Here is a 15420-nt window from a genome sequence, read left to right as displayed (position 1 = left end):
AGGACTCCGAGATCTCTCAGAATAAATGAATGAACAGCTCCAATATGTATCTCTGTGACCAAGTGACCATAAAGCAAGGCTTCCTCAGAACAGTAGCAGAATCACTTGGAAAATAGTAGTTGTTCAAAAGAAATGATGCCTTTATTTCTTTTGTCTAATAGTCCTCTAGGTTCTAGAACTTCCAGGCTATTTCTACCCAGCTATCGGTTCTATCATCCTAACTGATGCACAGTGATTTGAGAATGTTACCACCAATATTCCCGTTCTAAAGAGATCCATGGTTCAGCCAAAAGGTACTCTCTCCAGCTAACTAATGGAAGAGTATAAAAATCAGCATTTACACAACTACACTATCATCTCTGCCCTCATCGCGTCCGCAGATAATCGCCCGGCCACCCTGTTTAGGGTAACTCGCTCCCTCCTTAATCAGGAGGTGAGGGAGGAGCCCTTACGGGGACGAGCCGAAGAGTTTAGTCATCATCTGGCGGACAAAATCGCTCAGATCCGGACCGGTCTGGACTCTGACTGGGCAGAGTCTGATGTGGAGGAATCGGACGGTCTTGAGCATGTTACCTGGACTGAGTTCGATCCTGTTTCCCCTGATGATGTGGACAGGATCATGGGGAGGCTGAGCACCACCACCTGTTTGTTGGATCCGTGCCCCTCATGGCTAGTTTATGTGGCCCGGGAGGAGATACGAGGCTGGTTCCAGGCAGTAATAACTGCTTCTTTGAAGGACGGTGTCTTCCCTGCCGCCTTGAAGGAGGCAGTGGTGAGACCCCTCCTCAAGAAGCCTGCCCTGGACCTGGCTGTTTTAAATAACTATCGTCCAGTCTCCAACCTTCGCTTTTTGGCGAAGGTTGTTGAGAGTGTGGTGGCGCATCAGCTTCCTCTGTTCCTGGAGGAAACTGATTATCTGGACCCGTACCAATCGGGTTTCAGGCCCGGATACAGCACGGAGACGGCATTGGTCGCGCTGGTGAATGATCTCTGGAGGGCTCGGGACAGGGGTTGCTCCTCTGTCCTGGTCCTATTAGATCTCTCAGGGGCTTTTGATACCATCGACCATGGTATCCTACTGCAGCGTCTCAGGGGGTTGGGAGTGGGAGGCACCATTTTACGGTGGTTCTCCTCCTATCTCCTGGGCCGTTCGCAGTCGGTGTTGACGGGAGGGCAGAGATCCGCCCCGAGGCCTCTCATTTGTGGAGTTCCTCAGGGGTTGGTTCTCTCGCCCCTCCTGTTCAACATCTATATGAAGCCACTGGGTGAGATCATTCGTGGTTTCGGGGTGGGGTATCATCAGTACGCTGATGATACCCAACTTTTTCTTTCCACCCCGAACCAACCCAGCGATGCCCTCGCCGTGATGTCCCGTTGCCTGGAGGCGGTCCAGGTCTGGATGGGGAGAAACAGGCTTCGTCTCAATCCCGCCAAGACTGAGTGGCTGTGCATATCGGCATCTCGGGTTAACCAGACTATTCCATCTCTAACGATGGGGGGTGAGGTGTTACCCCCCGTTGATAGGGCTCGCAACTTGGACGTCCTCCTGGATTCACGACTCAATTTTGAAGACCATATAGGAGCCGTGACCAGGGGGGCCTTTGCCCAGGTTCGCCTGGTGCGCCAGTTGCGACCCTATCTGGACCGAGATGCCCTACACACAGTCACTCATGCGCTTGTGACCTCCCGTTTAGACTACTGCAACGCTCTCTACATGGGGCTGCCCTTGAGGACCACTCGGAGGCTTCAGCTGGTGCAGAATGCGGCCGCGCGAGTTGTGATGGGGGTTTCCCGATACTCCCATGTAAGACCTCTACTCCGCGAGCTGCATTGGCTCCCGGTTGCCCTCTGGGTGAGATTCAAGGTGCTGGTGATGACCTATAAAGCCCTAAATGGCTTGGGTCCGGGATATCTGAGGGAACACCTGCTGCTGGCATCAAGTTCCCTTCGTCCAGTGCGCTCCCACAGGGAGGGTCTTCTCAGGGTGCCACCGGTAAGATTGCCGGCGGACGACACCCAGGGATAGGGCCTTCTCAGTGGGTGCAACTGCCCTCTGGAACCAGCTGCCAGTGGAGCTGAGGACTGCCCCTGACCTCCGTTCATTCCGCCGGGACCTGAAGACCTGGCTCTTCGAGCTCTCTGGCCCAGGCTGAGAATTAATCTTAATTTTAACTGTGGTTTTATTTATGCAGGGACGAATATAATTTTTTTTAATTTGTTTTTAACTTTTGTATCTTTGTTTTTTAATCACCCTGTAAACCGCCCTGAGTCCTTCGGGAAAGGGCGGTATATAAATGTAATAAAATAAATAAATAAAATAAATAAATCTCATCTTCAGTTGTCAACACATTCATCTGGCCACAAATGGAGATGTATCCTGAAAGCTGACTCTTTTTTCATGTAAAAATAAAAACAGAAATTATAGCCTGCTGGCATCAGAATCCAGCAGGAAGAGGGAAAAGCAAGGATCCAGACAGTAGAATAATATTTCCCAGCAGGACATGAGTAATTCACTCAGTTTTTGCAAGTACAGAAGTCTCCATGCAGTGATTTCTTCTGCACCTACTGCTGTGAAGTACAGTATATTGACCAGCTCTGCTACTCAATACCAATGACAGAGTGTGATTGTGTGGATATAAAGCTGACTAGTTCAATTGCTAATGTGGAGGAACTCCCTGTGTTTTCAATAAGCACGCTGTCTAGGAATTCTGGCACTATACGGTAGTCCTCAAACTTAAATGCCTTAGGGGAAGCTGCCCAATATTTGAAAATAACAAAAATAGTGCAATAACAATATTGCACATGTTATAGCATAGTCCGATGAAACAAGAAGGTCATAGAAACTTACATCTAAGAAGAGAATGTCATTGGAGCAATAGCAGAGGTGAAGAGATTTAATTGACTAAAAACCCGTTTTATCCATGGATTCCCATTCCAAAAATCTTTGTGTGCAATATTTAGTCTTCATGTTTTTGAATATTCTGAAAAAAATCTTGCTCAACTTTAGTCTGAAACTACCTTTGCTGTCATTTCACAATCTGTTCCCATTTGCTTTGCTGGGGGAGCTGTCCCCATTTATGAAGGATGGTGATGCTGGCATAAACAAAACAAGTCTTGCATCTAGCCTCAGAGGAACCTCTGACTCATTTTAAAATAGAATAGTGAAGATCAGAAGGGGGAAAAAAACTTAGTGAAATACTTCAAGTGCAATCTCTTAACATGCCCCCTCGGTGAATCATAATCTATGAGTCTGCATCTCCAGTATTCAAATAATTTTTCACAAAAATATAATTTGCTTTTTTATATGTCTATTTAACATGGTAATGATATTTTAGTTCAAGCAGCAAAATTAACAGCACAAGAAGAGAGCTACCAATTTCATTGGCACCATATCTGTATAGAACTTTGCAGTCTTGGCCTCTGTCCTAAATATTTAGGCCAATTAACTCTAGAGAAGGCCAAATCAACATTTAAAGAGAGAATCAGGGACATTGATCATCAAAATGATATCGCTACTGTCCCTGAATTCTATTGCCAAATGTTAGGCAACCAAAAGCCCTCTACTTTGCCATAGGACAAAGGGGTTGCCATATAATCTAAATTTAAGAGAATATAGATGGTCCTTTTCCTTGAGGCCTTCCTATCAGCTCTACTGGGAGTCCTTATTTACAGAGACTCCTTATTTGTGGAACCAGAGAGGTAGAAACTGTTGCTCATGTCTTCATACTGTGTCTTTTTTTATGTGTGCTCTGATCTCCCCAATCATTTCCAACTATGAGGGCCATATTAATAAATTTTATGATTATTACTTTTTTTAAAGGATGCTAATCCCAAATTCACATATCAGACCAAATATATTCACTAAGTTATACCACTGTGTGAAACCTTTAGTCAGATATGTCATTTTATTGTCCACAGTCACTCATGCGCTCGTGACCTCCCGTTTAGACTACTGCAACGCTCTCTACATGGGGCTGCCCTTGAGGACCACTCGGAGGCTTCAGCTGGTGCAGAATGCGGCCGCGCGAGTTGTGATGGGGGTCTCCCGATACTCCCATGTAACACCTCTACTCTGCGAGCTGCATTGGCTTCCGGTTGCCCTCCGGGTGAGATTCAAGGTGCTGGTGATGACCTATAAAGCCCTAAATGGCTTGGGTCCGGGATATCTGAGGGAACACCTGCTGCCGGCATCAAGTTCCCTTCGTCCAGTGCGCTCCCACAGGGAGGGTCTTCTCAGGGTGCCACCGGTAAGAGATTGCCGGCGGACGACACCCAGGGATAGGGCCTTCTCAGTGGGGGTGCCTGCCCTTTGGAACCAGTTGCCAGTGGAGCTGAGGACTGCCCCCGACCTCCGTTCATTCCGCCGGGACCTGAAGACCTGGCTCTTCGAGCTCTCTGGCCCAGGCTGAGGATTAATCTTATTTTAACTGGGGTTTTATTTATACAGGGACAAATATAATTTCTTTTTAAACTTGTTTTTAACTTTTGTATCTTGGTTTTTAATTACCCTGTAAACCGCCCTGAGTCCTTCGGGAAAGGGCGGTATATAAATGTAATAAAATAAAAAAATAAATAAATAATACTTTTTTTCCCTTTCGCAATAATGAAATGTTGTGTCATACTATTTCACTTTTTTTACTGTAAAGGCTGGTCAAAGACGGTAATAAGGATATCTGATTTGATTTGATTTGTACAGAAGCAGAAGAGAAAATAATGCACAACCTACCTCTAGGATATGCTACAGATGCATTGTTATCTTCTGAAACAAAAAAAAATAAGCACTATCATTTACTGGAAGATGCTATATCTTTATATTTAATTAGAAATTTGGTACTTTGGATATATTTACGGTACAAGGGATTTTTGTTTTCAGTACTTACTTCTGGCAATTAGCTCTCTTTCAGTCTTCCCATCATCTTGGTACTCATCTAACCATCTTCCATGGGGGAAAAAGAGAGCAATTATAATAAAACCAGAAAATAAATCTTAGTAAATGTGCTATATAAACAGTATATTTTATCCCTTTTAACAAGCTGTCAAAGTATTAATTGTTAAATCTTATTTCATAAAGTAGGCACAAAAAAAGTTTTGTTTTATTTCAAGGGTAAAGAATTTGTGGCCCTCCAAACATTTAATTAATTACAACTCTCAGAATTCCCCATCATTTGCCATGTAGACCAGTGCTGCTATGAATTATAGTTCAGCTATATATGGTAGGGTTGTGGGGCAAGTTTTCTTTTCCTACTTAAAAGTTATGGAGGAACTGTGTGACTTTATTTTTGTATTCATTTCAGTCATATCCCATCTTTCTATTCAAAAGGCTACTAGAGATAGCTAACAATTTTTATAAATCCATCGAATTAAAATTTTATAAAACTTAGTGATAAAAAAATATGCATTGGTACTCATTTTCTCAATGACAAGGAGGCTCCTTTGGGATTGATGGACTATCTTTTGCTGAAAGTGTTTCAACCTAGGCTGACTGATCATCTGTTGGGGATTCTGTAGTGAGGGATGCCTGCACTGACCTGGAGGTTGGACTTGGTGACCTCTATAGGCTCTTTCTCTGACACTATGATACAGTATGAACTCAGTTTGAATAGGCACATATAAGACTGATTATATTGATTGGTCCCATCACATGAACACAAAACATGACTAAAATAAAGATATCGAATGGAGTGTGGTGGTTAAAATATTGGACTGGAATTCAGAAAGCCCAGGATAAAGTCTACCTTCAGCCTTGGAAGCTTGCTAAAAGCTGCTGCAGAAAAAAAGCAGGAGGAGGAAAAGCTAGACCCTGAGTCTAGTAATGAAAGATGGAATATGCATTTAATTTCTTTTAACTTTTGTACCTTGTATTTTTGATATTTATTGCCTTGTACACGGTCCTGAGTCCTTCGGGAGAAGGGCGGTATATAAATCAAATAAATATATATAAATATAAATATAATAAATAAATAAAACATCTTAAAGCAGCACATTGCAGGAAAAGACAAATAATGCCAGATAACAGAGATGCTATTGGTAATTTCTCTGTCAGAACTAGATGTGCATTGAAGAACACCTAAATGACCTCCCCAAAACTCCAGGTTTTAAGACCCATTTTGAAATAATGGCATTCATCAGTTACATACCTGTCACAAAGAAATTCAATTCCTTCTTCTTTATTCTCTGTTCCCTCCTGAAATCTGATAACAACCTTTTGGAGGAACCATCCGCTACCTGAGATTCAATGATAACAACTATAATGTGGGATGGATAGAAGAGACACATCTGTCTTGATTGTGTGTCATTTAATTTATAAGGAACAACACAGATATTCCATATAATTCTTGAAGTATAAGATGCAATACTCATTTTATGGAATAACTATGTTTGCCTCTTCTTATTCCCTTTAAATATACCTGCAATTCACCCTTCTACAGTTTCGATATTTTACAGATGTGTTGAATTACATCTCCAGGTAGTTTTAAACAGCAACGCTGTTATGAGCAATGGTATTTACATTTTGGTACCTGGGAGAGGCTCTTGCAATATTTCAAGAGGCAGACTAATGCAGCTTCTCCAATTTCAAGCTGTCCAGATGTTCTGAAATTATAAATCCCAGAACATCTGGAAAGTACCAGATTTAGTAAGACTGCTGTTATTTGTATATGCTAGGAGCAAGTAGCAATAAGGAATTAGTGGATTTCACATGCTCATTACTAATCAGGGGAGAAGGGAAAGCAGAAATAAAGTCACCACACTGCTTAATGTGAAATATGAAAGAGAAGCAGCATATTTGGTTCCACATAGTATATGAATGAGAAATTAGGAAAAATGCAATAAGGATATAAAATTAGATAAAATGAAAGCTGATGGACAGACTATCCACTGCTAACATTCTCCAATAAATATAGCATCCTTGTAAAATATGTTATTACACAGAACATATAAGCTCAATATTCCTGCAAGAAAAAAAACACTTCCTGATCTTCAAAGGTGGGATGAGACATAATAAAATCAACATTCATTTTAAAAGAGACTGAAATGTATCCATCAATGGGAAAAAAGCTATACCTGGACCAATTCCATCATGGCCAATGACAATTTTATGCAGAACTCCAAGTGATACAGCCATCACAGAGAAGACATCAGTCTGTAACACAACAACAAAAAGAATTTTAAGAAGTGGAGGAAACTAGTACAATCCAAACAATGAATGGCAGACTTTGGAATGATTGATTGGATATAAAGCACACATTATTTGTTATATAGTATATGTTCATTGTACAAATGTATTGTTAGGAATTGCTACAATGCAAAATATGCATAAATTACTTAACAAATTACCATCTCAAGGATTTTTAACTAGGTTTTTCCATAATAGCTTTTTAGTAGTTTAATTTTTTAGTATAGCATGCCATTTTGCTCTTGAGATTCATTTTGCAGGTATGCACTTTTCCCCTGTTTTATTACAAAAGAAACAAGCACTTTTCCTACCAGAATATTCTATTGCTTCTTCCTTGCTATGTTCTTCATATCAGACTAGGAGTTAAATGCTACCTACTTGCCTTTGAACAAAAGAGGAATCGTAGTATTATGTCACTGCTTACTAGCAACAAAGTTAAACCAAGAACCTAAAAGTACTTACAGCCTCTTCTACTAGAATATTTAAATCTTCCAGTTGTTGGGCTTGAGGAATAGGTTTTGGAAACTTTTTTTAAAGTAAAATATTAAGCCTATCTAAGAACTAAGATTAAAAATGAAGAGCGACATAGCACCACTTTGTGATGATTCTGGTAAGAAGGTACTTTGCCTGTGTCACAAAAAGCTTCTCAGTCTGAAAGCTACACAACCTGTTTGCTATAGTAACTGGGGATTTCAGAGAAAAACTCCAACAGGCCTCAATCACAGGCCCTTTTTTATTTAGTCACATACATATGCTCTTCTTTCAATAATAGCAATAACAACAAAAATCGTTCAAGGCAGCTGACAATAAGAATACCTACAATATGAAATAACCAAACCATATCACATAATTAAAAGACATGAAATAAAATAACAACAGATTTATTTTTTAAAAAGTGGCAGACAATAAAAAGCATAATTAAATTTAGAACACAGCACAACAGAAAGACATCATTTATTTGTCAGGTCAAACACTGCTTAAATAAAAGATGAGCCTCCCTCAACTGGGAGCTCCCAACCTGAATATCCTGAGAAGCCTCTTTCCAAAGTTTCTGATAAACAGACATTGGTAGGACATATTTCTTTTCTGAAATCTGATATCAGACATCGATGGAAGAAGAAATAGGAAGTACATTCTGTCCCTTGATTTCCGACCTCCCTGCCCTGCTTGAATTCAAGGCACAAACTTACAGCCACCACCTCCATCTCAAACTCTCATGAAAAAGCCTTGCTTTTCTTTGCAGGCATACGGTACTCATCATTGACATTCTTTCCATGCACAGAGTTTTCAGTTTGCTGACCAGCATTTCCTATAGCTAGGCAGTGTTTTGCCCTCTGCCCTCATTCTTACATCATTGTGTCTGTGTCCATAACCAAGGAAAAAAAAGGGGGAAAATGCAAATTGTTCTAGGAAGGAGAACAATCAAGCAACTTCTCTCACAAATTCTCCTTGTTTTTTGTGTGTGTTTATGTGTGTGGTGTGTGTGTGTATACACACACACACACACATACATATATGCACATACATATTCTTATGCACGTTAAAAGGATGGAGTCCACGTACGTAGATACATGCTCCTACACAACTCAGTAAATCTGTCTTGAGTGTCGTTTTCGGTTTTAGCCAACATAATTCGAGCTTTATAACTCAAATTAAGATTACCTGAATCATTAATGCAATTATGTTGTCAATTAATTATTGATTCCAGTCAGATGTACATTTTTCTTTACCTGACCACGTTGAAATGTGACTTTATTAGTGCTTGACTTCTGAAGTTTCCGTTTTCCAGAATCTCCTTGATTTCCAAAGATAGTGATGTACACATTCGAATTAGTTTCTGCACCTGGCTGGGTCCCGGTGAATACACTGATCTTGTAGACTACCACTGAAATGGAGACAAAATGTAGTGTCTGTGTGCATTTTTATGTTGTTCATTGCTCAGCAGGTTGTTCCAAAGGTGCTTTTTAAAGAGGTAACTGACTTTCTTGTTTTTCTTTGAAGACGTTTCACTTCTCATCCAAGAAGCTTCTTCAGCTCTGACTGGATGGTGGGAATGGAAGGATATATATTATATTTATGTAATCAGAGGTGAAAAAGCTTCTTGGATGAGAAGCAAAACATCTTAAAAAAGGGGAGTCCAGTTGCCTCCTGAAAAAGCACCTTTAGGACAGCCATGACCTGGATGACTGAGAATCTCCATAGACATTTGCTCAGCAGGTATTCATACTAACTTGAGTATTATGACTAGAGAAACTTATTGAACATTGAATATATAATTGCTTTTAAAGGAATCCTGCCTTGTTCTAAAGATAACCAATTAACTGGTAGCTTACAATGCTAACTTCACAATAAAAAACTAAGCATCAGGTGATCAAGTGATTTGAGCAGACAAAAACATGCATTTGTATCTATTGAGGAAAAAAGGGAAAAATCAACAGACTAAACTGGAACCTATTGATCACAAAACAAAAAAAAATCAGTGAGGCAAAGAGAAAAACAAGCAGTAATGAATTGGCTGGAACTACAAGCACATTAGTGTCCATGGGTTTCATGCTGGAGACCTACTTTCACAAATGCTGCTGCTCCTGCTTATAATGATTCAGAGTTAGTTCAGAAATATACATGTATGTATGACTGTGAATGGAAGCTTAAAATCACACATTGAATAGGACATTGGTTGTATTTGGGAATTTTAACAAATATATTTTGTTGCTGTAAAGGATTCATAGGATAGATAGATAGATAGATAGATAGATAGATAGATAGATAGATAGATAGATAGATAGATAGATAGATAGATAGATAGAATTGTGAGTCTTTTAAAACATCAAAATATATTTGTTAATGTTCCCAAGTACTACAACATCCTAATCAATGTGTAATTTTAAGCATCATTTTTAAGAAGGAAGTAATTCTGAAGGCAGCTGGCTACTAACCAGTAAAGCTTATTTCACAGAAACCCAGCACTAAGATGAAGACAAGCATTTAAAAACTAATTTTTGGAAACATGCAAAATTTAAAATCCTTTACTGTCTGTTCTGTACATGTTGACAGGATTCAGTAAACAACAGCTGTCAGAGTGAAGTTGATAATAAAATACATGATTCATTAACAAACAAATACTGGGTAATAGACATTGCCTTTGAAAGGTTAGACAGGGGGTGGGCAACCTTGGCTCTTTTATGACTCATGGACTTTAACTCCCAGAATTCCTGAGCCAGCTGGCTCAGGAATTCTGGGAGTTGAAGTCCATGAGTCATAAAAGAGCCAAGATTGCCTACCCCTGGGTTAGACAAAACCAGAAGAAATCAAGCACTCACTCTCTCTCCAGTCAATAAGCACATACATTGAGGAATGATTGTGAGAAAATCTTGATCACTGGGTTTATTGGTCTGAAAACTATAAGTATTTTGAGTGTAGTGACAGATTTATCCTGAGGTCAGCTTCTGATTATATTACACTGAGTATCTATTCAACATTAAGACTACAGGATCTCTAACTGTATGCGTGAACAAAACACAATTCTTAACACAAAGACTAGCTACTCTGAGCTGAGATTTCTATAACTGAGATTGTGTGCTTGATCATTCATTGTGATGGATGCTCCATTTCCCTCTTGAATAAGAAAAATTTAGATGCAAGTCCTAGAAAACATATTCGTCCAGGCCTGTTGTGATATTTCCTGAAGATAGGAAACAGCATAAAAATATGACAGATAATAATCTGTTTACTCATGCATGAGCCCATATTAATGGAAATAGATGACCATGTAAGTCCTTTCAACCTAAGCCCATATTGACAACATACCAACAAATTGTCAGGTATAATCCATAGCCTGAGTTGATTCACAGATCTTAACTTTCTCCCATTTTGAAAACTTCAAGAATGGAATAGCTAAGTTTTCACATAGCCATTCTTAAGCATATCACACTTTTATTGCATAACACATTTTAAAACAAGTGAAACAATGGTTTGTCCTATTACTTCATACCTGTGAAATTGCTAAACTGAAGCAGCACAAATAACAAAAAAAAATATGATTCTCACCAGGGAAGCAGATAACAGGGAAGTAGTAGTCCACAAAATATTAGTCAACTGTTCAAAAGTCAGGATTTCAGGCCAAAATTAAAATTATCTTCTTGGTCATTTATAGGATAAGCAAAAATAAACAATCTGTCACATACATACAGGCCTGTTTCTGCCTATAAAAACTAATTTAAAACAATGGCACTCTCCATTCTGCATAATGTTATCATTGTTTGAAAGGTTATGCTTTGTTTTATTTTTTTCTCTTTCTGTAAAATAAGATAAGATAACCTTTATTGTCATTTTTTTACTGTGGACAGAATGGCACACATCAAAAATGAAATTTAGTTGCCCACTCTCAAAGTGAAACACATACATGACACATACCTAACCATACTATATACAACATATGTATAGACCCACACCTCTACATTACATAACAAAACAAATATTAAATACTGTCCATCTTGAATATATAACAGAAGGAGGAAGCTTGAGAGTTCATAAGGTTAAGGCTGTATGGAATGAAACTATGGCTGAATCTGGATGTTCTGCTATGGATACCATGAAGCCTCCTCCCAGAAGGTAACAAGGAAAACACATCGTGAAGAGGATGTGTAGTGTCCCAGATAATCTTACAGACCCTGCTAAAGCAACGCTTCTGTGCTATGTCCTGGATAGAGCAGAGGGAACTGCCAATGATCTTTTTGGCTATCCTCACCACTCTGCACCACCTTTCTGTCTGAAGCAGTGATGCTTCCAAACCAGACTGTGATGCTTTGTGTTAAGCTCAGGAATAATTTAACATTAGATCCCTAAATAATATTTCAGGTTTAGGCAAAGCTCTCTATGAACACCAATTAGCAGTCAGAAAAAATGACTTTAATTTCACAACATACAGACAGATTTAACCATAGTTTCAATTGGGAAAATGTGACAATCCTAGACTAGGCCAAGTCCAAAAATTCCAGGTAATGTCTAGAAGCCTGGCACTTTGACAAATTAGCCATCAATAGACACATAGACATTAACAACATCTATAGATTATGCAAAAGAGACAATCAACCAGCCCAGAAGGGAACAAAAAGACACAAGCACCTCTCCACAAGCAATCAGCATCCAGATCTGCATAGATTAACTCCAACTTTAACATCAGACCAACAATCAATAAATACCCCAATCAAGAAACTGCCAAAGAGACAACAGTAGGCAGCCCAATCAAATAATCTCTAAGACCATCCCTACCAACATTGACAGAGCAAGCCATTAGAATATAAACTGACAGCAAACCATGCTCCTTACTAGCACTAGTTTGGGTAATAAAACATCTGTAAGAAAGCAAGAAAGCTCAGAGAGCATCAAGGACCCCTCATTTCAACCCTAATCCACAAATATTCTCTTTTATTGGAAAGTACTCTATCTCCAGTTAAGGCCATTCTAGCTGTGGTAATAGAATTTACAATACAAGGCTGTGCTTGCATGATTCAAACCAGATGACTACTTTGTAGCCTGGTATAGGAAACTCTGTGGTGATTGCTTAACAATTTAGTATGTTGTGCACACCATGAAAATTGGGATAACTGCATAAAATGTGGCTTTGTTTATTGCAGCTGTATCATAGTGCAAACCTGAAGTGACTCTACTGCTTATCAAACCTTGTTTGTGTGTGTGTGTGTGTGTGTGTGTGTGTACGCATGTGTTTATATGACTTTTTGACAACTTTATTTATACATTTGATAAATAAATACTATCACTGCTTATAAAAATGAGATTTTCATATTGGATTAAAAATAATGTAGAATAATTTTTATTACATATGCATGGAATCCAGTTTATATTTTCTGTTTAACATGTAAAGGTCAAAGGCAGGACACAAATTCTAAGGGTTTAATTAAAACATAAATATTCTAAGTAAGTGTCATTCATTCATTCAGTTAGTTAGTTAGCTAGTTAGTTAGTTAGTTATATTTCCTATTTCTTCACTGTCCATCTTTCTCAGAGAGGGGCTCTTAGTGGTGTACTATTTAATTAATATAACATAAATTAACATTAAAATATTAAAAGTAATTTAAGACTAAAATTTTAAAAATTATAAACTATAGCATTATAAAATTTCAAGGAGGTAAAAAAAATCCAAGATGGGCATTTAGCAATAGTTAATACAGATTCTCATGGCATCAGCCAACCCCATAGTTGCATGGTTCTCTGTGTCCCCCATGCAAGGTTGCACAGCCAGGTTTTGACTTTTTTGAGGAAAGCCAGGAGAGTGGGGGTGAGGTGGAGTGTCAAGATGTTCCATAATGCAGGGGCAATGACAGAGAAGATTCTATTCCTAGATTGTGCCAGTTGAATTTCTTCTTCATCATACCTTTCCTGCCTGATCAAATGATGGTGTAATGGGGCAAAGCCAGTTCCTTAGGCAGCCTGACCTTATACCATGTAGGACTTTATAGGTGATAACCAACACCTTGAATTGGACCAGGAAGCAAACTGGCATCCAGTGTTGTTCACTGAGCAAAGGTGTCATATGAGAATCTTTTTGAGCACCCAATATAATTCACATGGCCACATTCTGACCAGTTGATGCTTCCAAATCCTTTCAAAGATAGCCCCATATTGGAATAATCCAATCAGGAGATGGACAGGGCATGAGTGACCAAATGGAAAATTTTGCTTTGCTGATGGGAGCAACTTTATTACGTCAGAATGTAATGTCCTCCAAACTAGCTGATTATAGAATTGGCCATAGATCCTCTGGGTCTCTAGATACTATATCTTTCTCATGGCTTTCACTGTGCTAGTCATAAAATTCAAAAACATTTCCAAACTTTTATGTACCAGCAAGGGAAAACAAACTATAATTTGTATAGCAGTAAAGCATGTCAATATGTAAGGTATTACAACCATCCTTCAGTGCCACATTTTCTGTTATTTTGCAACAGTTTGAAGCCATTGAACCTTGAATTTGGTGGCATTAAATTAGAATCAAACTGCAGTATACAGGGAATTTTAGGAAAATACAATTTACTAACTCAAACAAAAGTCTAAAGATATTTCTTCTAGCATGTAGAAATTAGTTTGAATAGCTACATTCACTCACTCTCTGAAATACCCAGGATCAAGCAATATAAATAAGAACAGAAATTAAACAAGTTTAATTAATGCAATCAAGATTGTACTTTCTGAGGTGAAGGGGCAATGCTTTTTCATTTGAATATTTGTCGTGCTAAGAGATGGGCTTTAATTAAGCTGTTATGTCACATAGGCACAGCACTGTTGTATTCCTGAGTCAAAACAGTCCAGGAAGAACAGATAGTATCTATAGCCGAAGAAAGGCAAACTCAAAGCATGAAAGAAGTACTGATGAAGGTAAAGAATTTATTCTCAAGCTCTGCTTTGCTGTCTGATATGCTTTCACATAGGTCCATTTTATTGTACAACTGTCTAATTTCTTTTGCACTGCCTGTATTCCTACATGGTAATTTTTTAAACTTTTTATAACTTGTTCCTTGTTCAACTTGCCTTCCATTCTGACGGATATTAGAAATATCCTGCCTGCAACACTAACTTTTCTGTTCAATTTTACTCAGCCTGGAAAGATTTCTATATAGTTTTGTTTTTTTCACTACAGTGGTTGCATTTTAACATTGATTGTGCCCCGAACCAGGATTTGGGGGCAAATGGACATGGGGAAAAAGGAAAGAAATGAAAGAAACAGAAGTGAAAGCAGTATGATTACTAGAAGAAATAGTATTAGAAAATTTATTGAATCTTCCAATAAAATAAATGGAAAATAGGTGTAAGGAAAGTATAAGGATATAGGAGCTGCTTGAAACAGATCACCACAGAAATGTGTGTAGTTATCCTAATGGAAAATATGAAAATGGTTGCATGCTGTTATGATGAAGTGAAAGATGCTGTGGATGAGGAAAACCAGAAAAAAATGACTGATAAATCAAAATGATAAAAAGCAAAAGGCATGTATAATGACAAGAAATGATCACTGTAAACAGTGATGGAGAAAGGAACACAAAAGAAGAGAAACTGACATGAATGTTGATAGGAAAAAAATGTTTTAAAATTTGGTAAAGCAGTCTAAATCAGCAGCCTTCAACAGACTGAATTGAATTAAATATTAAAGTGATAGATTTATCACTTTATTTGGGATGAAACTAAAATAAATAAATAAAGTAAAGAAATGCTGGAAGGAGGTCTTTGGA

At 38.6% G+C, this 15420-nt stretch overlaps 1 protein-coding gene across 1 annotated transcript in view; it reads right to left on the bottom strand.

The window, feature by feature from the left end:
- Positions 1 to 15420, bottom strand: part of LOC308666703 (lipoxygenase homology domain-containing protein 1-like) — a 226928-nt gene that overhangs the window by 90010 nt on the left and 121498 nt on the right. Inside the window, exons 27-30 of the mRNA XM_081325599.1 lie at positions 8905 to 9059; positions 7063 to 7141; positions 6138 to 6225; positions 4881 to 4936 (exon numbers count right to left, since the gene is read on the bottom strand). Coding sequence (XP_081181725.1) covers positions 4881 to 4936; positions 6138 to 6225; positions 7063 to 7141; positions 8905 to 9059 — 378 coding nt within the window. The remainder of the gene's footprint in view (positions 1 to 4880; positions 4937 to 6137; positions 6226 to 7062; positions 7142 to 8904; positions 9060 to 15420) is intronic.

Source organism: Vipera berus (assembly GCF_964194415.1).
Source record: "Vipera berus genome assembly, chromosome: 3".
Taxonomy (NCBI): Eukaryota; Metazoa; Chordata; class Lepidosauria; order Squamata; family Viperidae; genus Vipera; species Vipera berus.
Note: the sequence above shows the minus strand (reverse complement) of the source record. Positions and strands in the feature narration are given on the sequence as shown.